Consider the following 22,898-nt stretch of genomic DNA (forward strand, 5'->3'; position numbering starts at 1 on the left):
TAACAAACTTCTGCTGAAAATTTACACAATTAGCAAATGGGCGGAGGCTGCTCTGAAGATATTATAACAAACTTGTGTGCGACGACAGATTCCCTCAAGCTAAAGTATATAAAAAGAAAAAATAAAGTAGTTCTTTAACTGTAAAAAACTGTTCTAAAGATTGAGAAAAAAACTAAAACTTGAAATGATTGCTGTACAAGGTGGTCGAGGGAGAAATATACCCGTTGTCATTGTTTCGAGCTCTAAGAACGTTATTCCACAAGAAAGTATTTCTTTGCCGGACACCTTGCACACCGAATACCATACAGCGGTGAAACTCTCTCATTCCCGACAAAACTTTACTAGCGCTACTTTTTAAAACAGATGAAAACGACCATTACACCGAGTAGGTGAAAAATGTAACTTCAATTTGTAAGGGGGGACATTTGCAAGGTTGTGAGGTATTATCCACGCGGTCAGCCAACTATTTTGCCCGATATGTGTTATGAAGCAGTGGAAAGAACCTTGAAATGCGCCAGGAATGAGAAAGTTTAGCCGTATAGCACACACACACACAACATTTTAAAACAACTGCTCTATGATAATATAATACTAAATAACAATATAATGAAAGAATAGGGTAGTGATTGGAAAAGTTTAACGAACGAATGTGCGAAAAAACGATAAAAATCTGCTGCTGAAAGGATTTTAAGGCCTTTTCTTGTAGAATAGTTGAAAAATATGATTGGCTATGCAACTCATAAAAGCCTACTACGGCTTTTAAGTTTTTCTGATATTTTGCAGTTTTGCAGATTTCGAATAATCGGAATGTCAAAAACTAAAAACACAAATAATAAATGAAGCTAAAATATTGTTGAAACTGTTTTACAAAAACAACTGGAAAACAAAAAAATATGCTCAGAAAAAAATGACAAAAAATTGAGCTATATGATACAATATGCTTTTTAAATGTGAAAATAACTTGTTTTTTTTATTTGGTTATATGTTTGAAATTACTATAGTTATTAAAGTTATACTGGGATGCTGAGTTTTTGAACTTTTGATGTTATATTTATAATATGTTGTAGTATTAAACTAAAGAGCTAAGCGTAAAAAGACACTGTATAATATAATATTTCAAAAAAGATATAATATAGCGTGCTAAAAGTTATACAAGGACATCACATATATACTGTATCCTTGGGAAAAAGCATTTTGAGTTTTTAAGCCAAAAAAAATATACTAATAAAACAAAAGAAGACATTGTAGTTATTGCTTCTGTGTGTTAAATACAACATGCTTCCAAAAAAACGAACTTTGTGTTATGAGGCAGTTCCCTTACCCTTCCACAAAAAGAATCAGTGAAAAAGCTACACGTTATTTTTATAAGAACATTCAAAATTTTGAAGCCTTCGCATGTTCTCAACTTTCCGAGATTTAAGCCTAAACATGTTCTTAGCATGTTCTTATTTTCACCATTTTTTGAGTATTTCTGTTCATTTAAGAAATTGAGTGTTTTAGAGTCCGCAAAGCCTTAAAATGTTCTTAACTTATTCTTAACATTATGACAATCAAAATCTTATGTTCTTATATAGATTATTCTTATAAAAAACATGTTTTGGGCAAAATACACTCCGCTTTGTCGAGGGAGTCTAACATCTTGGGGTTGAGAGCCAATCCAATTCAAAACAAACCAGATTTTAGACCTAACCAACCTTTTAGACCTACCCAATTCAAAATCAATAATGAAAAAGTGAACTCTAAAACCTCTCAGGTCGCAATCACTGAAAGACGGGGGTAAAAGGGAACTGCAAAAACAAAAATAATGATAGGTATAGAATGAAAACGCAAAAAAAACAAAAAATATACTTTTTTATGTAAGAGTATAAAAACAAACGATAAAAGCGAAAAAATAAAAGAACAAAAAAATGTCACCCAAAATGTTTGACATTAAGAAGGGTGACAACGAGTAGTGAGATTGCATTTATAATATATGCTGCATTTGAGTTGTGGTGTGGCTGCCATGTTTGTTTGCATTTCGTAACCATGGAAACCAAAAAGATGCATAGACTGATGAAAGAATGACTGCACTGCAAAATACATGTGACGTGAAAAATTCCAAAAAAATATCGACAAAATTATGTTTTTTGTTTGTTTAGTTTGAACTGCATAGAGTGTGATCTTTTGCTGTTTGATGCTTGCTTACTTGAACAGAATAATGCGAAAATAAAATTGTCCCGTGTTGTGATTGCGCGGACAAACGGACGAACGAAGCGTGTGAATCGAACGGAAATACGAGCTCTATCTACAGGTCTTTTGTTTAGTTGTTGATGGCGTTGCTAGGTGAAAATGCAAGCTTTAAAGTGTAGGCTGCTCCTCCTGAAAGAGAAAGATCAGAGTGCAGTGAATCATGAAGTGAAAGTAGGGCGTTATCGGGGGCGTTAGGGTGTAATTGTGGGTGGGTGTTGGGCGGAGAAAGAGAAAGCGTGTTGATTTGTAGAGTGACTTGTTGTGTACCTTTGTCCAACATTTGAAAGGGATCTGAAAATGAAAGAAAGATAAGAAATTTAGAGATCGGTCTCGATTGATCAAAAGTTCAAATACTGATCTTTAAACGAAAAACTAAGAATGAGCGAGACAATCCCAATGTAGGTTGATGTCTGCATAGCTACATCTCTGTAGATCTCTATACTATATCCTTCAGCCCCCTCAATAAGAAAATGCTTCCTACGGCACTGTCTATATTATATCCTATGGAAAAAATGATACAAACTTTCAATCGAATTTGATCGAATAGCGCTTCGTCGTGCAAACGTCATGATTATTACTTCTCTCATTTGACCGAACTTCAATCCCACAATCCTTTTCGTCTTAATTCAAATGTCGTGAAAGTTATTACTTGTTCTTTGTAATTGAGTGTAATTTGCGTGCAGGCGTAATAAACGCAAAGGGTGATGGGATTGAATTTCAGTCAAACATAAAAATCAATGTCTATTTTTAGATTCGCGACGGTATGCTATTGAATAATTTCAGCTAAACATCTTTTCATTTGCAAAACACTGTTGGCTTTACCTTCGATGCGAATATCCCGTTGCATGGTGAAATGGTTTGCCAAAATGAGCGCCTCTACTGCTGTGGGAACTGATGAAAACTCAAGAAGTCCTGAAGATGACTTCCCATTACCTGAAAGCGTAAGAGATTAGTGTTTTAATAGTAAAACTTGGAGTATGAATTGAAGTTTAAGTTTTAAATGATGATGCAAAGATATAGACCTATATGGTGAAGATCAGAGACCTAACCTCAAGGAAAGAAAGAGTTGAAAATACTAAATAAAATAAAGATGAAACATAAAAAGGGACTAATATTTTTATAATTATAGATATATCTATCAACCGGTGTATCGAAATATGCTTAAAAAGGGGATCTGGGTTCGACTTTGCTTGGGGTTGAAATTTGTTGTTGATGGGTTCTAATAAAAGAGTTATAATGAAGTCGTAACCTAATAATAATAATTAAAAAAAAACAAAAAAAAAACATATTTATAGTGGCTGGCCATGGAATAATTTTCAAACTTTTAGGCACCCAGGGGCCACTTTGGGGGAAGGGGACAAGAACGGTAAGAGTAACAAGAGCAAGAACAAGAAAAAAGAACAGGATAAGAAATATAATAACCTTCCGTAGTTACTTACTTTTTGAGAATGTTGCTTGTTTGATGGGAATTTCAGCACCCAGTGAATGAAAGACTTGCTTCAAGTGATCTTCGCTACAATCAGGTGGTGCGTTAAAGTAATGCAACACCTTTGAAGGAGGGTGAATTCGTGAGAAAATATCGACTCCTCCGGGGATGTATTTGAAACGATTGTTACGTGAATCGGCGTAAGAGACGGCGGACGGGGATCCGTCGAAGAGCGGCGTCACTTGAGAAGCATCCGCAATGAAAGGGTGCTTCGAAAACCTACGTAGAGAAAATAATTAGGGAAAAATTAAATGATAAACATTATCCGCCTTCTTTTGCAATCTTCAACATCAACTCTTTATGTACTTTTTGTGGCTAAAAATATAATCATTGTGTACATCAAAAAGTTAATTTTTTCGATATTTAGAAGATTTAAGCTTTTCGAGAATCAGTGAAGATTCACTGTTACTTGTTTTTGCACAGAAGAAAATTCAATGATTTCAAAACAAGAAAATTGATATCGTGCGTTAGTGACAGTTAAAAAGCAAAACACAATTGTGTGATACGATTATTTTGGCCATAGTTATAGTTGACAAAGTGTATGCACATTACAGGAATATCTTAAACAATTCTAAACATTGAACATGTATTTTACTTTATTGCTCCTTTACGTAGAACACTATCTTTGGTGAAACAAACCCACCGTCACTACCAATCTTATTTTATATAAAAATTGTCCGCTTTTTTTAAAACCCACTGAAAGAAGAAAGGAGAATCTTACGACAGTTGAAATTTTTGTCCGAACAACGTCAAATTGTTGAGATTACGGATAGAGATATCGGTAGACATCTTATCCGTGTATTGGATCATGGCAGCTCCTGGTTTGTTCACCAGTGTCTTCACCTAAAGTGATCAAGAAATATAATGAAGTTATACACACTGAAGAAAATACAAACTAGTGACTAACCATGACAACTTGTAACAAAAACCCAATATACATTGTAGAGGAAAGAATATAAAAAAAAAGAAGAACAAATAAAAAAAAACAATAGTACAGAGAATAAATGACAAAAGGAATGCACAAGACACAAAAGGAAGCGATAAGCTTGAGACCGAAGTCTGAGATCAGGTGCGGTACCTTGAGTAAGCATCTCCTGCCGGGAGAATGTCAGGAATGCAATGATATTCCGAACACACAGGAGTAGAAGTAAATAGGGTATTTGTCAAACAAAGCTTAGCGTTGATATGTGCAGAAGAACTATTGGCAGTTTCCGGTGAGACAGGAGTGTGTAAACAAGTTTCCGGTGAGACAGGAGCGTGTAAACCAGAAGTGAGGCTTGGTTGTGAGCAGGCTTTGAAGAAACGGACCTTTTGTCTCGATCACTGATCTCTAAATACCCTGGAAAAAGTTTCTCAATCCTGGCAAAGCAAAGTTTTTATCGGAGTTTGTTTAATAGTGGTGCCCTAATGGTAGTACAATACTCTATGTGGGTGAAAAACTTTTTGAAGCTAAATATTTATTGAATTATAAATTAACCCAAATCGAGTAGTGCTATCGTTAGGGTACCACTTTTCAACAAATTCGGATTAAAGATGGCGGATAAAGGCTTGGCCCAGGTTATGTAGAGGTCAGTGGTATCGATTTGATAGTTTAACCAAAAAAGAGAATAATTCCACCGAGGAAAAAATAGAGAATTTGATTTACCTTGACAACGTTACCATAGAGACAGAACAGATTGAACAAGTGATCGCAATTCATTCGTTCGCTGTTCACACCATAAACCATGGCCACACAACCTTCACCACCGGCTGAAAGAAGAGATGTTAAAATTTTTGGTGAGGAGATGATCAAGGTTTGGGGAAAAGAAACTTTGAGAATCGTTTCCAGCTCAGTTTTCTTAAGAAGTAAGAAGGACGAGTCTTTCTATCCCTGTTTGAAGAGAGAGATTGGTTAAAAATCATTTCAAGTTCAGTCTAGAAGATCTAGCTAAATTTTTAAAGTTATTCGGCCACACCACTACTGTAAAAAAACTGTTCAATGAGTCTTTCGAAGAGTATTATGGAAGTGCAGCATATTAAACGCACAGCAGATATCGTCTTGTGGGACACTCCATATTTGACTCGAGTCACCAAACAAATGTTATCGACCATTAGATCCATGTTTAATGGGCCATTCCATTTTATAACCAACCCCTTGGGATGGGCGAACTTTTCCAGGGGGTAATCCGGGAAGAATTTCCAGGAGGTCTAAAGAAATGTTTTTTAATGTTTCCAGGGAGTAAAAGCTATTTAAACTTTCCAGGGGGTAAACGACTGATATTAATTCGTCCTCCCTCGCTTTAAGACATGAGAAGAATTTTTTCCGCGATCTTTTTTGCAAATTCCCATCTCAAAGAAATTCGTTTTGACTTGAAAAGATTCGTTCAACCCCCTGTACGGAAATTTTTCCAGGGAACAGCCCAATATAAAATGAGAAATATTTTTCGAAATGAACTTTAAAACAACTTTTACCCATACTAAGGCCACCACCGAGCGCTGCAAAGGGCGATGAAAAAGAATCCATTGAGTTGGGCATTCCCGTCAAAAGTGTAGTCCGGTTGATGCCGGAACTCATGGAACTTGATCCGGAATCACTGTCTGCCGAAGAGTCCATGGATGACGTCAACAAATTGTTGAGACCTAAGGTGAAAAAAAAAATTATCATTTTCTTCGACGTCTCAGAATGTTATTAGCGAGTTTATGTATTTGAGATGAATCGAAGGAGACGGTATAAAGCAAAGTTGACATGTCGCTAAAATCGCCGTCCTCTTTTCTCGACGACGGTAAAAGCACCAAAATACCGTCGTCTGTTTAGGTGAGCGTAGGTGATATGGAGCCGTACATTAACTATCGATTTTGCTTTGCGTCGACTTCACTAACCATTATTCTCGATATCATCCGATACATAAACTCGCTATTGAGTAGACTGGAGTAGCTGACCATACGTGCTATTTTCTGTCATAGCTACTTCATTCTTGATATTTAGTCCACTAACGTGCAAGACTATTGATTGAGAACAAGAGGTTAGCTGATAACATAATATTTGACTTTCACCAAAATCTCAAGTTCCTTTCCCTTAGAAAAGATTGCGATTTTTCTTGATTATTCTGCATGATGGGTGGGTGTGGTCACACTTTCAAATGAATACCTGAAGAATATTGTGAAGACGTATGTGAGGCCATGGATGACGATGAAGGGTTTGGCGCCATCACTTTTGCTATGATACCTAAAAAGAACAAAGAAGTAGGATTTGTTATCAAAATTGTTAAAGTAGGATGAATAACCAGCAACTTCATAAATATTTGTAAATGTCCATAGAACTCTTTGTACGGGATGAACTAAACCAATTGGGGTACTCGTGAAACAGATAAATCCACAGATATCTTATTCCTTTACACACACATAGTTCAACCCAAAGATTTCCCGTGAAAGTGTGTCCATATTTACCATGATGTTTTCTAATCAACCTTAGATTTTCGAATGTTAGAAACATTCAAATCGCGATGTTGTAGTTGACAACCAGAATTGAAAACAAGATTGCGAACAAAATTGGAAACGCTTTCTTTTATATGGGATGCACGATCCAGTCAAGAAGTTAGAGATCAGTGGATAAATCGCCCTATTCAATATATTCGGGTGATGAAGGCGATCAAACAATGAATGGTCAATCATCAGCTTACTTTGAACAGCAGGAAATCCTGCGGCACCTGCTAGAAGGGCGGTGATTGCTTCTTGATTCAACTTGCTTGTATCGATGCCAGGCACTGTTGGTTGAGTGGGCGTGGGTGGCTGATGTGGCGGCGAGGGCGGTTTCTGCTGTGAAAGATTACTGAACACTTCTGAAAAGAATGGAAGAAGATGGGGATCAATACACGTTTTATAAGAACATCCAAAATTTTTGAATCCTTCGGATGTTCTTAACTTTTTGAGTTTTTAGCCTAAAAATGTTCGTAACATGCTCTTATTTTCACCATTTTGTGAGTATTATTTTCCTGAGAAATCGGGTGTTCAAGAGTCCACCTCAAAGCCTTAAAATGTTCTTAACATTTTGGCCATAGCCTTATGTTCTTATATAGTTTGTTCTTATAAAAAACGTGTTAAATATCTTGGCGTATGAGTAAATTCATCAGTATCTTAGACAGGGAAAATGGGATTTTTGTAAGCTACTGACTGCGATTAGTTTACCTTATGTTCTAGACTATGCTATAGTCTAAGACAAATCACTATCTAAGAAATAAGCCCAAACCCGAAGAAAATTCGCAAACGGTTTTTTTGCCGAAAAGAGTTTGCCAGTCTTCGAAACTCTCCCGCCGTTTTTTTTTTCGTACACCGCCATAACGCTTTACCGTCATATTTTCCCACCTTTACTATCACTGTAACAGACCATAACATTGTCTACTTATGTTCTAGCATAATTGCGAAATAGACAAAACAACAGAAAAAAAACGCTCACCATTCATTGAGTGTAAAGCAGACAAATTGGGCGGCTGACGTGATTCTTGTGTTTGAGAACTCAAAGACGTCATTGATGAGCTACCAGTCATTGACGATTGTGTCGTCGGTTGCATGGGCGCTTGAAGGGCGGAAGTATATGCGCTGAGAGATCCAGTGCCTATGGGTGATGGATCCTTTAGTGGGAAATCCATGGGCGTGGATGATTTGGAAGAGGCACTGTGAGAGCCTGCTTCAATTGAATGATTCATCAAGGCTAGTAAGGAACCTGTTGAAGAAAATAAGAGAATGTTACTATCATGTGCGTCTTTTCATTGGGTTCAAGAGTAGGTATCTAGTCTAGAATGCTTAACCGTTCTGGCGAGTTTTTCAGGATATGGTAGTGCGGAACCACCCTTCATACTCTCTAATATGAACTGCTTGACCACTTCTCTTAGTGAGATCTAAAGTCTTCATTCTGTAGATTCGGAAATTATTTTTATAGCTTAGTAGCTTACCTCCTCGCTTTCTTTTCTCAATCTCTACATCATAAGTCTCCGTCGTATTGGCGTGAACATTCAAGCGACCAGTCTAAAAGCAAATAGATTATAGTATAGCTTGCTTAATCAGAAATTTCAGCATGAAATAAATTCGATTGAAATTTGTCTGGAATAACTGCAGAAAAGATTCAGGGGAAAAAGCGAGATTCACAGATCTAATACGTCTTCAGACAAAAGGTTTAATTTCGAGTGTCTTCGAAAAATCGAAAAGCTTTTCGTCCTCTTCTGTATGACAAGTGGGTGTTCTCAATCTGAATTCTTAAAGTATTCAGAAAGCATGAGAATAGTTGTCAATGAGGCACTAAGATGAGCTAGAGCAACTTACCTTCGAGAAGTCGATCTTTAGAGTGCAGCAACCAGCGAAAATATCACACCCGTTCAAAGCTTGTTGGACGTTCTGCGCGTCATCGATGGTGAGAAACTCCACTAGCGCTTGAAGACCATTCTTGTGAAAGATGACAATCCGTTGAACTTCGGCGTGTTGTTGAGAAATCTTCTTTACCGTCTCTACGTTGACGGGGTGGATGGCGTTGATGATGGTGAATAACAGAATGTTGGTTGGCGTTTGACCCACACTCGCAGAAGAACTGAAATCCCTGTTGAGCGAGATGATGAATAAAAGAGAGGTTTCAAAGAGTTTCACTACCGAGAGATGATAAAAGAGAGATTCAACCACAGATCTGTAAAGCCCGAAGGGCTAGATAGGCAGAAAAAAGTGGAGCAAAAACTTAACTTGTTAAATTTCGTGCCGATGGATAGGATCAAGCATTGTAATTGTTTTCGGAGAGCGAGATCAAAAAAGTAGGCGGCAAACGCTATTTCGCATCTCTTAAACCAGTGAAATTGCTTGTTGTCACGTGATTTCTTTGGTAGGAAATCCTACAAAAACTTGCTTCACTTTTCGATAAAGGCCGCGGATCTAGCCCTTCGGGCTATGAATGATAAATCATTGGATTCAACTAACTGAACTTCCATAGTAATAAAATTACATTTCATCATTCCGTTTTTCGAGTTTATTTTTTTACTCTCGTAGAGATAGAGACGTTTAGGTTAAATTATGATGCACTTGTCGTGGGTGTATTCTCCACGATCTTAGTGAACTTCAGAGCTAAGTAAAATAATCATTTGATTAACATACCTATTGATTTCTGTGCTTTTAGAATAATTGACGTACATCTGTCTACCCAATACGAGAATGGGCTGCAACTGAAATATCAAAACAAAAGTAACATTTAATGATTAAATAAATGATGTTGGGCTTGAACATATGCCCTTTTGAAATTTCAATCCTATAGCTCTTTTGAAACTGTACGAGAAGATTTATTATCAATCACAGGTTGGACTCTTTCTGCAACCCTTGCACTACGATGATTCTATTATTGGTCTTCAGAGGCTGAAATATTCTTAACCTCTGATAATCAGGGTAGGATCGCAGCCTTTTTTTTCACTACGTTTCTAGGGACTTTGTTTGACACATAAAAAATGCAATTTATCAGAGTAAGTACCGCAAGCTTTTTCGTATTGGATTAAACACGGATGTGGAGCAAGGTTGATGAGAAAGAGGAGAAGATATACACTTTTTTTGCTTATATCAGCATAATATAACAATGAGCAGACACTGTCCTAATATGAAATATGTGTCTGATATGAAACGGGAACACTTATGTAAAAATAAAAGTCTAATGTTAAAACTCAGAGTTACAGTAAAACTATACTTTCAAAACCTGCTTCAAAGCATTTAAAAATCACTTGTGGTTTTAAAAAGTTTGAGGGTATTCCCCTATGTTTGACTGACGCATAAAAAATCCATATCAGAATAAGTACCTGCGATGCGAACGAGACACACGTGATAGCCGATTCGACATCCTGAAAATAAAACAGAAAATGTTAAAGGTATCCCAATTTCAAAGACTAGATTAGGGTAAATTATTGATATTATGCACCTAATAGGGCGTAGAATTGATAAAAAAATTCGCTTTTTACAACAAAGACATAGTATAGCTTTCCAAATGGCCAAAAGTTGACACGAGCTAAAAAATGTTCTTACATTTTCTTAGAGATGTAGATTGAAAAAGGGGAAACGAATTACCTCAAATTCAACTAATGCTTGTCGTAGCTTCGGCATCAAGGTTAGTGCTCTGTAAAAGAAAGTGGTCAAAATCAATGCGTATCTTTGACCATAAAACCTAAGCTCTAGTTTAGACAGCGCACTTTTTGCCCTTCCTATTCTAATTGTGAATTAAAGAGGGCATATAGTTGGCTGTCTAAAGTGATGCATAGTCCTCTTTTGACGTCAATGCAATGTCTTCTTTCAAACCTTTCCAAGCAAGGATTTTAACTGTCAACTTTGTGCCCTCTTTTTGCCTACTCTAACAATTAGGGCAGACAGTCGGCCGTCTAAACTAGAGCTAAAAGTACACTGTACTCTAACTGAGGGTAGAAGGGCCTTTGTTCCTTTATGAATTATATGTGGAAGCTTGGTTATTGTGCCCCAATAAGAAAGATATAATATTTAATAGGAGGATAGTAAGAAGACAAAATCCGTTGATAAAATTGTTCGTTTCATTAATGAACTTTAATTTCAATTAAAGTTAATGGTAAAATCACCCGTTATCGGTCAAAGCTAGTTTCACGAAAATACTTATATATCCCCCCCCCAAATAAATTAGAAAAATGCACATACTTTATATTTCCAAAGGGCCTCATAACTTGCACGAGGTCTGTCTCTTTGCACCCATCAGCCACCGCTCGACAGTGGACCACCTTTGACGGTGGCATATTGTGGTTGTCATATCCTATGAGGGAAAACAAAAAGTTTAGAGGGAGGTTAATGTTGCAACAATCAGTCACCGCTCAACAATGAACCACCTTTGACGGTGGCATATTTTGGTTGTCAAATCCTATGAGGGAAAACAAAGAGTTTAGAGGGAGGTTTATGTTGCAACCATCAGCCACCGCTCGAGAATGAACCACCTTTGACGGTGGCATATTTTAGGTCATAGAAACAAAGAAGAGTTTAGAAGAATGTTTGAAATGCAATTAAGCTCCTGAGTATGATAAAAAGATCGAATCTACATCAACTTATAACAAACAAGAGAAACGAGGATTAAAATATCATGTTGTCAGCATATATTTATAAAGCCCGAAGGGCAAGATGGAGTACTTTTGCTGAAAAATGTGCCGTCGTTGGGTAGGAAATCCTACCTAAGTCACGTGACATTACAATAGAATTTCAGCGCTTGACCAATCAGAATAGAACTTTTTTTTTCCCGATATTTACTTTTTTTGCCTGCGATGGCTTAAAGCACGACATCTAGCCGTTCGGGCTTTATAAATCTATGGTTGTCTATGTTTCAAGTCACTCCTTTACCTTTGAAAAAAGATTGCAGAGTTAACCGATCACGAGTCAATCTTTGCAATGAAAACTTTTCTTCAAACTTCATGGAAAGAAACTTTAACAGCTTTTAACCAAACAATATTGTTGAATCATAAATAACCGAGAATACATATACCATGTTTGAAAAATAAAACTGAGTGGTGAACTTTTGACTGATCTGATTACTTCTTTAGAGAAAATATGCATGGAAAGCAACAACCGGCATCATCATATCAATTAAATTTCTTTAGCCAAGCAATTAACATGATAAAGGCTAATTAATGAACTGTATCGAATAAACTTATTAATCTGTCAATAATCTGCCCGGATATTTGATTACGTATGAAAGAAAGTGATTGTTTGACATTTATTCCTGGCGAAACAGATTTAATCATTCTCAATAATTTCACTCACTGTTAGCGCTAAACTAAAATCGTTTTTTAATAAGAACAAAATTTTTGAAGCCTTCCATTAGCCTGAAATGTTCTTAAACATGTTCTTATTTTCACCATTTTGCGAGTATTTTTGTTCATTTTCCTTAGAAATTGGGTGTTTTACAGTCTGCAAATCCTTAAAATGTTTTTGACTTGTTTTTAATATTTTAGCCATCGAAACCTAATGTTCTTATATAGTTTAGTCTTATGGGCTGTTCCATTAAAAATCCATACATCGGGGTGGGCGAACCTTTAAGTCAAAATAAAATTCTTGGAAATGTGAGGATACTACCTGGAAAATTTCTTTTCATACTTTAAAGTGGACGTTGGACGAACTAAAACCTGTCTTTTTTTACATCCTGGAAATTTTAGAATAACTATTTATCCCCTGGAGATTCTTCTCAGGTTACCCCTAAGAAATGTTCGTCCACCCCCTGTATGGAGATAAAATGGAATGGCCCAATGTGTATAGCTAAACTGAAATCATACAATCTCTACAATCAATTCGTCAGATTCTGTAACCTATATCGAAGCTGGGGAATTATGGTCAAGAAGGATCTGGTGAACAAATTTCTTGGCCGATTGTTCATACCCTTCACTAAGCTTGAAGCCTCTTGACTTACATGTAAAATTGTGGCAATAAACAATGTCGAGAGAGGTACCTTTATTGAGTCTCAACTTAACATATGGGATTGGATAAGGGTAAGCCCAAACACGTTGATGGTAAGGATCTTCCATTTTCAGCTTTCTTTTGTAAGAAGCAGCTTTCGAAGGTTTAGCGGCCAACAAATTGTCCAGAGAAAGGTCTTTGAGAGCTGTCGCTTTGGAAGATAGGTTGAGAAGCTTTTTGACGATTTTTACTGCTTTCGAAGGGTCGACTAAATTTTTAGTCTGTTTCCGTTTGAAATTGACTTCTTCGCCTAGCTGTGATAACAAATCAGATTCTTGGAGTGACTTCTTGAGAATGGAAGTTCGTTTTTCAACACTTTGCAACAAACTTGATTCAATCGATGGATAATTAAGTAGGCTTCTTGTAATTAAAGGTGTGGACTCCACTAAACTTGGCGTGTTGCTCACTTCGGTGGTGGAATGCAGGCTAGATGTTGGAGTGTCACTTGTATTAGCCTGGATGGTTGTTTGGATATCTGTAGCAGGTGGCGGGTTGTTTAAACTCATCACATCGCGTTCACCAAAAGAAATACAAGCGATGAAAAAACAAAATCCAACTCTCTTCTTATGTTATGTAGATATGTAACGTCCTTCAGTTTACACAAAGTGCAACAAAAAGTCATTTTCGAAACTCGAACAGAGCATTATAGCCATTATAAAGCGGTCGTTCGTTTGCAAAGATCCGATGTGGTAGATAGGTAATAATGTTATCATTGGACAAAATGAAGTTTCTTTTATTAATACACAAGACGTTGATCTCTCATAAAAATGAACGCAAAACCGACCAACAGTATTATGCAGCAGCCTCAAAATTTATCGTTCATCGTCTTTCAAGAAAAATTGATCACATCAAAAAACACTTTGCACACAGACAGAAATCACGAGTACACGAAATAAAGATTTTCATCAAAACTTCTGGAAAAACTTCTCTCGAAAAGCACGATTTGTGAGGTTCGAAAACCACAGTAGATGGATCAGCTTTCACCATCGAAAAGAAGAGAGAGATTTTCCACTGGTATTCATTGAATGTTCATTTCGCTCCGATGGTTCAACAGCAGGCTTATGGTGTCGTCTCTGGTGATAACTGGTGATTCACATTCAAGCAACGAAGAGAATTGCAGAAAAGGAGGTTTCTAATGGGCTCATTTTCTGTATAGTTTGAGAGAAAAGAGATCAGTATCTAAGCTACCTAATGGGAGAAGTTTGTGAGCTATATAGCTGAAGTAGGATTTATATAAAGGTTTTGTTAGCTTATTTAACAGAGAGAAACATATCTAATATTTTAACGAGGTGTGAAAGACTTAAGCATCAAACCCTAAACGATAATCCGACACAACTTTTAACATCCATTCGTATTAACTCACAAAACTAGATTCCAGGCTTCCACGGATTATCATTACAAATATTTGAGTACCATCAGCCATTGCGAGGCTTACCAACACAACTTTTTCGGTATCCCCCCCCCCCCTTGAAGGGTGTAACGATTGAAAGTTCTAGGGAGCATTGAATTTATAAACCCTGACTTATAGGCGTCTAGAAAGGAATTTTTAAACTTTCTCAAACAAAAAAAGATGAGGGCTTAAGATTTGCCTCGCATTAAGAATGACAGATTGAATCTAGCTCTTTTTTATGTTTGAAAGCTTTGTATATCTCGAAATCTCGACATGGGTCTTGCTTTTTAATGTGGCGTTTGTGTGAAAACTACGCGGGTCAAAAAGTGGCTCCATTTTTCATCCAAGAGTTTTTTTAAAATCCATCGGATTGAAATCAGCGGGAGGAATATTTGGGACGATTGAACGTGCGAGTTATGTAGCTTCGAGTGCAGTTATGTGACGTTCTCAATGTAGTAAACTTTATTGAAATTCCAAAACCCACTAGGGTTCCTTAAATTCATATTATTGTCTAAATAAGTATAAGTTTATCAAGAACTGATGTTTTAACATTGAAAGTCAACTGTGGCTTGAACCACCAGATTTACGTTTCGAGAGATTCTTCTCCAACCATCGGGCAATGTGGAGGATCTTTTTAAAAATCCACTATTTGTAAGAAGACAATTCTTTATCAACTCATTAAAAGCCACTATTTGTACACAAGAAGGCAATTCTTAATCATCTCAGACTGTGACGAGGTTTTTTTTCGAAAATCTTGCGAAATTTACTCGCGAGCCAAATAAATTAACTCTGGACTTCACCGAGCTCAATTGGTCAAGAAATAAGAAGCTAACCTTCGTTCATTAAGTCCTTTTCCTCGTCAGTCTCATCAAGCTTTCGTCTCTTACAACTTTTCTCATGCGCCATCATTCATCACAGATCAGAAGAGATATTTACAGAAAAGGGATTTTTTGATATAAAAATGTTTTACATTCATAAGAAAGAGAAAGTATATTATGTAGGGGTAATAAGAAGTGAAATTCAGAGCGATAAGTCGTATTGCGAGTGTAGCAAATCTTTATGAAAGGATAATGTAAACAGTCGAGCCCAGACCTCAACAAATTGATTCAAATCGTACAAGAATTTTAAGGCGGTTTTATCTGATAATGCTTTTGTCGTTGCTTTCATTGAAATCAGACGAAAGTCTTTTCAGCACGTGATTAAAAATAGAAATTTATTGACCTCTGAATATATTTTTGTGAACTAATTTCATCTAAAATAAAACTGCAACTTAACCTGTTCTTTCAGTCATAAGAATAGCTTTTAGGGCATTTTCAGGCCTTATGAAATTCATAGTGTTTAGTATTTTTTAAGAACAAACTATATAAGAACAAAAGGCTTCGATAGTCAAAATGTTAGTGCCTCATGGACATTTTAAGGCTTTACCGACTCTAAAACACCCCATTTTTTGGGAAAATGGGCAAAAATACTCGAAAAATGGTCAAATTAAGAACATGTTAAGAACATTCTCAGGCTTGAAACTCAAAAAGTTAAGAAAATCCGAAGGCTTAATTTTTGTATGTTCTTATAAAAAATCGTTTAGTTCATAAAAAATACCTTGCAGAGGTTAAAAATTATTTCATAAGACCAATTCTTTTTTAAATCTTACGATCTTCTTAACTTTTATAAAGAAATAAAGAAGCCTAATATATTCTTCAGGTATTCTTATTCTTGTTTCGGCATTTTGATTAATTTACTGAGAAAGTCTGCATGCAAGACCTTGGAACCTGCCTTCTCACTACATGCTTTGAAAATATTTAAACTCGAAGGTAATGTTCATACACTCTATTCTTATACAAACACGTGTTTCGGTATTGAAATCAGGTACGAGTTGATTGAAACTTTTAGAGCGAATCTTCGAGTTCTTAAAGGTGATTTTATCTGATTTTCTCTAATTTCATATTTAAAATGACGAGTATATACACAAAGGTTAAATCGGTTTTAAACCTCTTTGTTCAAAACCAGGATAATTGTGTAAGAATGGTAACAAGCATAACAAAATGTTTTGAATTATAATTGCATCAAAATTTTATATATAACATTTTGTATCTCGTTACGAAACCAATATTCATCACTTGTGACAAAGAAAAAACGTCGCATTATAAGAAGAAAAGGGGATTACATTTTTTTTATAAGAACCAGTAAAATTTTTCTGAGGCTCAGCTATTCTTATTTCTTTGGCACTTTGAGCCTCAAATTGTTCTAATCCTGTTCTTATTTGTAGGATGTAATTGAGATATTTTAGGCGTTATACCCAATTTTTACTGCTTTGAACCCTAAACTGCTTGAAATTGAGAAAATTTAGGCTCGGCATTGTTCTTAAATTGTTCTTATTTTTTGGCGATTCTGAGCCTCGTTGTTCTTAGAAAAAGTGCACTCAGTGTCACTATCAGCAATCTAAAAACCGAACAAATATTTTCAGTGAAAGCTTATAGTTCTGTACCTCCAGGAAAAAATGCCCAAACTTTTTCCACCGCTCGCTTTTTAATAAGAAAGTATTTCGTGATTTTAGGGCTACCTAGTGCCTCAAAACTCAATTATTTTTTTTTTATAAGAATATCCAAAATGTTTTCAAAGCATTCGGACGTTCTTAATTTTTTGAGTTTTAAGCCTAGAAATGTTCTTAACATGTTCTTATTTCCACCATTTTGTGAGTATTTTTGTCCATTTTCCTAAAAAACTGAATGTTTTAGAGACAATGCCTTAGAAAAATGTTCTTAACTTATTCTTAATATTTAGGCCATATAAGACTTATGTTCATATATAAATTATATCTTTCGAAAATTCACAAGGTTAAAAATATTTCATGCTTATCGCAATCATCATCTGATGATACATTATTTTTTAATCTTATGAATTTTCGAAAGATATAATTTATGATTCGCTCTACGAAGTATTGAGCACTATTTTAATTGAGAGAATTTAGGCTCAGCATTGTTCTTAAATTGTTCTCATTTTTTTGGCGATTTTGAGCTTCGTTGTTTTTATAAAAAAAATATAATAATATAATAATATAAAAAAAGTGCACTCAGTGTCACTATCAGCCATCACAAAAACGAGCCAACATCCTCAGTGAAAGTTTATAGTTCTGTATTTCCAGGAAAAAACTGTTAGGTTCTTATAAAAAATAATTTGAAACCATATAAATTTATAGATATTTTGGCCACCAAAAGAAAGGGTTTCAAGTTTTCGGTTATATGATATGGGGTTTATGGTTTAAAGAAAATTCTAGGCTCATCAATTATATGATTGAAGACACCCAGTAGTTAATGCGATCAAAAGTGGACACCTCGAAAGTAAAATTCTTTAAATAAATGGATCAAAGAGGGTATTAAAAGTATCAAATGAACATGAGACCATAAGGACCACATTTTAGGGGGGTTTCAATATCGTACCCTAAAAAGGGTTTTTTAACAGAAAATGCCTTAACTTTATTCCCTGAAATTTTCATAGAATGCACCCCTCCCTGAGCTTAAGGGGCGGCTAAACAATTTTTGCTTGATTGGGGGCTGTATTTTTTTTTTAAATACTGAGGGCTAGCGTGCTAGGGGGGGGGGCTGAGTGTTCTGTAATAGAACTGGGTGCAGAGCTGATAGGTTAAAGATATTTTAAATTATGTTAAAAATCTATGCTGTGGGGAAGGTTTTATCCCTCTTGAAAAATATTTTTGATATTTTGCTTTTGAAGGTGGGGGCTATGTTTCTAGAATTTAGCTGGGTGAAAAATGCTTCTGCACACTATCACATTTTAAAATGGTATTATTTTAAAATGGTCCCCATATTGTTTGATTTAGTTTGAGTTTCAAAAATCACCTTTCCAAACTCGAGATAAGGGTCAAATAAGAAGGGTATTAGAAGGGCATTTTCGTTTTAGACCCCTGAAAGGATTTTAAATTTCTTTATGGAATACACGTTTTTTTAATAGGAACATCCAAAATTTTTGAACGTATTTGAGAGTATATATGTCCATTTTCTTAAGTAGAATGTTCTTGACTTGTTCTTAAAATTTTGCTCATCGAAGCCTAAATTAGGCATTAAATGTTCTTATATAGTTTGTTCTCATAAAAAACGTGTACTTTCGACGAGTACCAAAGATAGATTTTGACGTCAATTAGGGAAAAGATTTCGTAGAATAAAATCAATATCTGATAGATATGAAATCCTAAATCCCTACTATTTTTAAGCTTGTTGACATTTCTAGATTCAGATTTCAAATAACTTCTTAAAAATCAGTTTCTTATAAAAAGAAGGGGGAAAAGAAATGCCACCATAGGGCTACTTCACAAAATTGTTTAATACTTTTATTCAATAAGAGAGGTTTAGTCTGGATGAAATCATGCTGTGCCGATTTCTAGCCTGTTTCCGATGAATAAAAATGGTCTGACTGCGTCATTCAAAACAAATGTTCATTTTTAAATAAAATATTTTTTCATGCTTCTGAGTAACATTTCAAGATGCAAAAAAAATTCAAAAAAGGTCAAATGAAAATTATTCGATGATTCAGGGAAAATCTCCCTTGTCAAATTTATCATTGCCACTCCTTGAATGACAAAAAATATGAGTAGAGGAAAGATCTTATCCATTTTTGGGCACCTTTATTTGGGGTTGGTTCTTAAAATATTTGCTACAAATTCAGCTAAAATGTTGAAGGTTTCCCCTATTAATTGGTTAAACTTTCGTCGTAAAATAAAAAGGGTTTATCCCCATAATGCACGTTTTTGAAGAAAAAAAACAATCACCTCACAATTCTAGAACATTGGACGAAATAAGACTTTGGGGGTAATGAAGTAAAGAAAATGAAAGTAGGCCCATCTCAAGAGAGGAACTTAATGGAGCACAACTTCGATAACAACATGATGATGAGATAGTAATGAGTAGAGAAAAGGAAATGGGAACTGAATTGCATGCTGGTTAAAAACACTGGACACTGTTTTCTCTCAATATGTTGAAAATGTCATGCGAAATAGCCTCCTTTGGTGTTTTTTTTCGTTTCAAAGGTCTGTTATCTTAATGCTTTTTTTTGAATTCTGTTTCTTTCCTCTCTGTGAAACAGTTGGCAAATTATAAAATCTTTTCCCCCTCATTTTTAAAGAAAAAAAATTGGAGTAAATCAGAAAACGAGAGCAAAATGTAATTTATATGAAATTTCCTGACTAAATTTTCCCAATTTATTGCAGATCATTACAATTTCAGCACGAAATTTCTAAGCATGTGATATATACAGTTTATCAATGTAAATGTCTCGGAAATGTGAGAGGTGTGAGAGAATTTTAGCAACATAATAATATTTTTCTCACTTAAAATTAAAATCCCATTGAAGGCTTGGGCATAACTGAATTAAATTGATGAGTTTTTTTCATCTCAAAAGAGAAAGATTATAATAAAATTTGAAACCAATATACGATTTGAAACTTTTGTAACTGGAGATAACTTTCTTATCCAATTAAAGTGCTGTTTCTTTTGAATTTTTCTTTTGCAAATTGTAAAAAAACTGAAAAAAGGTCTGACGAGGGCATGTTGTAACATCAAAAAATACACCAGGTCAAAAGTAAAATAATTTTTGTTATCTCCAAAATTTGAAGATTTTGACAGAAAACGAACTGCAAGGTTCTTGAGCAAATAAAATCCAGAAAAATTCTGGTAAATTCCTATGAATTTTGTTTCAAACTTTGTCAACAATTACAAGCTAAGAACATTATCAGGCTTCGCGACAACTCTAAAACACCCAATTTCTTAGAAAAATAGACAAAAATACCCCCAAAATGGCGAAAATAAGAACATGTTTAAGAACATTTTTAAGGCTTGAAACTCAAAAAGTTGGGAACATCCGAAGGCTTCAAAAATTTTGGATGTTCTTATTGACTGCCAATGACATTATTCAAAAGTTTTAAATGGATTTTTATCATCCTGGAACAATTTACATGGAAAGGAAAATATTAACAAGATTGGTGGTTGCAAGAAAAATTACAAAAAAGTAAACCACCAAGCAATCAACCCAAAAATTTACAAACATTTAAACCAGACACAAGTTTATAATGGAAATTGATAGTTAGTATTTCTGTAATTGTATCTGAACACAAAACTTCTCCAATGACAGAAAACAGAGGAAAGATTTGTTAATGCATTACACATAGAGAAAGTGTGGTGAGATAAGAAATTAAAAACTTCTAAGAGATCATGATAAAACATGTGGTTTAATAATTACCCTTGACCTAACTCATGTGTATGTCCCAACTATGGTTAAAAAAATATAAAAAAGCCACACCCTTTCAAGTTGATTTTCCCAACAAAAAACTTAAACAATATATATAAACAAAAAAATTAAAACTTGTTTTTGTATGTAGTCTGTTCTGTTTATTTTTAGATTATATTCTTCCGGTAGCCTGGGGTCCAGGTAAGAAGTAAGGTTACACACAACACTTAATTCAAAAGCAAAAGGCTATTTTTAGTAAATGGCAGCCATATTGCAAAATACTAATGGGTTAAAAACAAGACTAGACTTTCATAATTGGGGTCAATTAATTATCGGTTTAAAGGAACACGAAATAAACTATTTCAAGCAGAAAAAATGTACACAATAATCCTACACGAAAAGGTGTGAGCCTATAATTGCTCTCAAGAATCAAAACAAAGGAAATTCTAAGGAAAATTTCTCACCTTGTCTGTTGTTATTGTTGTTGATATTGCAACTTCCAGGTTGGAGAAGGGCTGCTTCATTCAAACTTGCTTGTCTCTGTAAAAGTATCTCTGTGTTACGAAGTAAAGAGCTGCCATCCCCACGAGGGTCTTGATTTAGTTGATTATTTTGTGAAGGGGCTATAACTTGTGAGCTGCTTGTTGAGTTGTTGTTATCGTTTGATGAAAAAGTTGTGGCAGTTGTACGAAATGCATTAAATTCTAAACCTGAACTGAACGAAAAGCTGCTGTGTGACGAGTTATATGATGCATAATTATTATCCATAGTTGTCTGTTTTAAAAAATTGTCATTAGAAAAAGCTGAAAACATAGAATCTTGCAGCATGTTTATGTATGCATGGTCTCTACCAAAAATTTTGTCTGTTATTGAAAACCGGAGTGTGGTTCTTTCGTTTCACTTAGTTTCTCAAAACAGTCTGGAAACGAATTGCAACAGTTCCAATGTTTTGATTTTGAAAGTCACATGATCTCAAAATAAAAACTAAAAAGAATATGAATAAAAACCAAAACTTCTTGAACTTTTTCCATAACTCAACATTTCCCTTATTTTAGATTGCATGTCTGACTCCTCTCATGTTAAAAAAGTATAAAAATTCGAATCGTTTTGACACATTTTTGAATGAGTTTATTACGAGTCACGTGACTCAAAAGGTGCTCACCTTAAAAGAAAACGACAATTCCCGCCATAAAATAGAACATGATCTTTTTAGAAAATAGCTTATTGTATTTTGTTAGACTTTTGAAACTATAAACATTGCGTGATAAAAAGTACAATAAAACTTTGTTAAAAAGTAGTTTCTTCGAATAGAATGAGGAAGTCAGACATGGACATGTGTTGTTTCAAGATTACCCTTTTAAAAATAAGCAGACACGCTTTTGTGTTTTTGTGGCGGCCATTATGTAAATAAACAAAGCAATTACAATTCGAACGCCAAATAGACTCATCTGTGGAGCAATCCCTAAACAAGCCGCGCGCGAAGAACGCATTTCTTCTCTCAATTTATCAACAAGAAAATTTCTCAGTACACAAATTCAGAATTTTTAATGAATTCTGTCTGGAACTGTCTGGGGTCTCTCTCTTAGCATGCATGTAATTTCAGTTTAAATATTTTTTCTGCTTTGCGTATAGGTTTCATGCAAAAAGCCGGGGCAATCAATAAAATGGTCACGAAAAGTTTTTCTTATCTAAGATCATAAACATTTGTTTGATTTCATTCAAAATGTTTCTAACCCTGCTTGATAATATCTGTTTTCTTTTTGAAATTCGGATAGCACAACAAGAGGGTCAAGAAGGGCATCAATTTTATCCTGAAAATTTCTTCTCTGTGTTGTCCCAACATACATTGGTTGTAAATGTTTGATTACACGTTTTTTATGAGAATATTCTGGCCAAAATATTAAGAACAAATTAAGAACATCTGAAGGCTTTGTGAACTCTGAAAAATCAATTTCTTAAAAATTGCAAAATTAAGAGCATATTAAAAATCATTTTAGGCTTGAAACTGAAAAGTTAAGAACACCCGGAGGCCTTAAAAACCTTAAACGCTCTTAAAAGAACGTGTACATTATATGGTGCACAAGAACATTTTCGAATTAACAATTCTCTTTA

General features: G+C 35.0%; 1 protein-coding gene across 4 annotated transcripts; it reads right to left on the minus strand.

Annotated features, from left to right (window-relative positions):
- Positions 1–1,854: 1,854 nt before the first annotated feature.
- On the minus strand, positions 1,855–21,694 carry LOC136812436 (heterogeneous nuclear ribonucleoprotein L-like). Of its 4 annotated transcripts, none has more exons than XM_067068929.1 (17): positions 13,158–13,761; positions 11,369–11,480; positions 10,775–10,823; positions 10,510–10,551; positions 9,824–9,891; positions 9,011–9,281; positions 8,644–8,716; positions 8,148–8,414; positions 7,375–7,533; positions 6,843–6,920; positions 6,167–6,334; positions 5,361–5,464; positions 4,437–4,558; positions 3,669–3,934; positions 3,052–3,162; positions 2,497–2,520; positions 1,855–2,358 (listed from the first exon to the last, which is right to left on the minus strand). In XM_067068929.1, the coding sequence occupies exons 1-17, from the start codon at positions 13,669–13,671 to the stop codon at positions 2,300–2,302; spliced, it is 2,487 nt and encodes an 828-aa protein (XP_066925030.1). In that variant the 5' UTR covers positions 13,672–13,761; the 3' UTR covers positions 1,855–2,299. The 4 variants fall into 4 exon arrangements, with proteins under 4 accessions (XP_066925030.1, XP_066925031.1, XP_066925032.1 ...); XM_067068930.1 differs by lacking the exon at positions 13,158–13,761 and adding an exon at positions 21,251–21,694 and having other exon boundaries at positions 2,210–2,358; XM_067068931.1 differs by lacking the exon at positions 13,158–13,761 and adding an exon at positions 15,389–15,492 and having other exon boundaries at positions 2,210–2,358.
- Positions 21,695–22,898: the final 1,204 nt, after the last annotated feature.

Source organism: Clytia hemisphaerica, unplaced genomic scaffold, assembly GCF_902728285.1.
Source record: "Clytia hemisphaerica strain Z4C2 unplaced genomic scaffold, Clytia hemisphaerica genome assembly, whole genome shotgun sequence".
In the NCBI taxonomy this organism is placed as follows: Eukaryota; Metazoa; Cnidaria; class Hydrozoa; order Leptothecata; family Clytiidae; genus Clytia; species Clytia hemisphaerica.

Excerpts from the sequence above, each read along its gene's own strand:
- LOC136812436 (XM_067068929.1), bottom strand. The coding sequence starts at position 13,671 with ATGAGTTTAAACAACCCGCCACCTGCTACAGATATCCAAACAACCATC. Across the intron at positions 10,552-10,774 it reads AAGCATTAGTTGAATTTGAG|GATGTCGAATCGGCTATCAC; the intron begins GTAATTCGTTTC and ends TTTTATTTTCAG. Across the intron at positions 5,465-6,166 it reads CGGTGGTGGCCTTAGTATGG|CCGGTGGTGAAGGTTGTGTG; the intron begins GTAAAAGTTGTT and ends CTCTTCTTTCAG.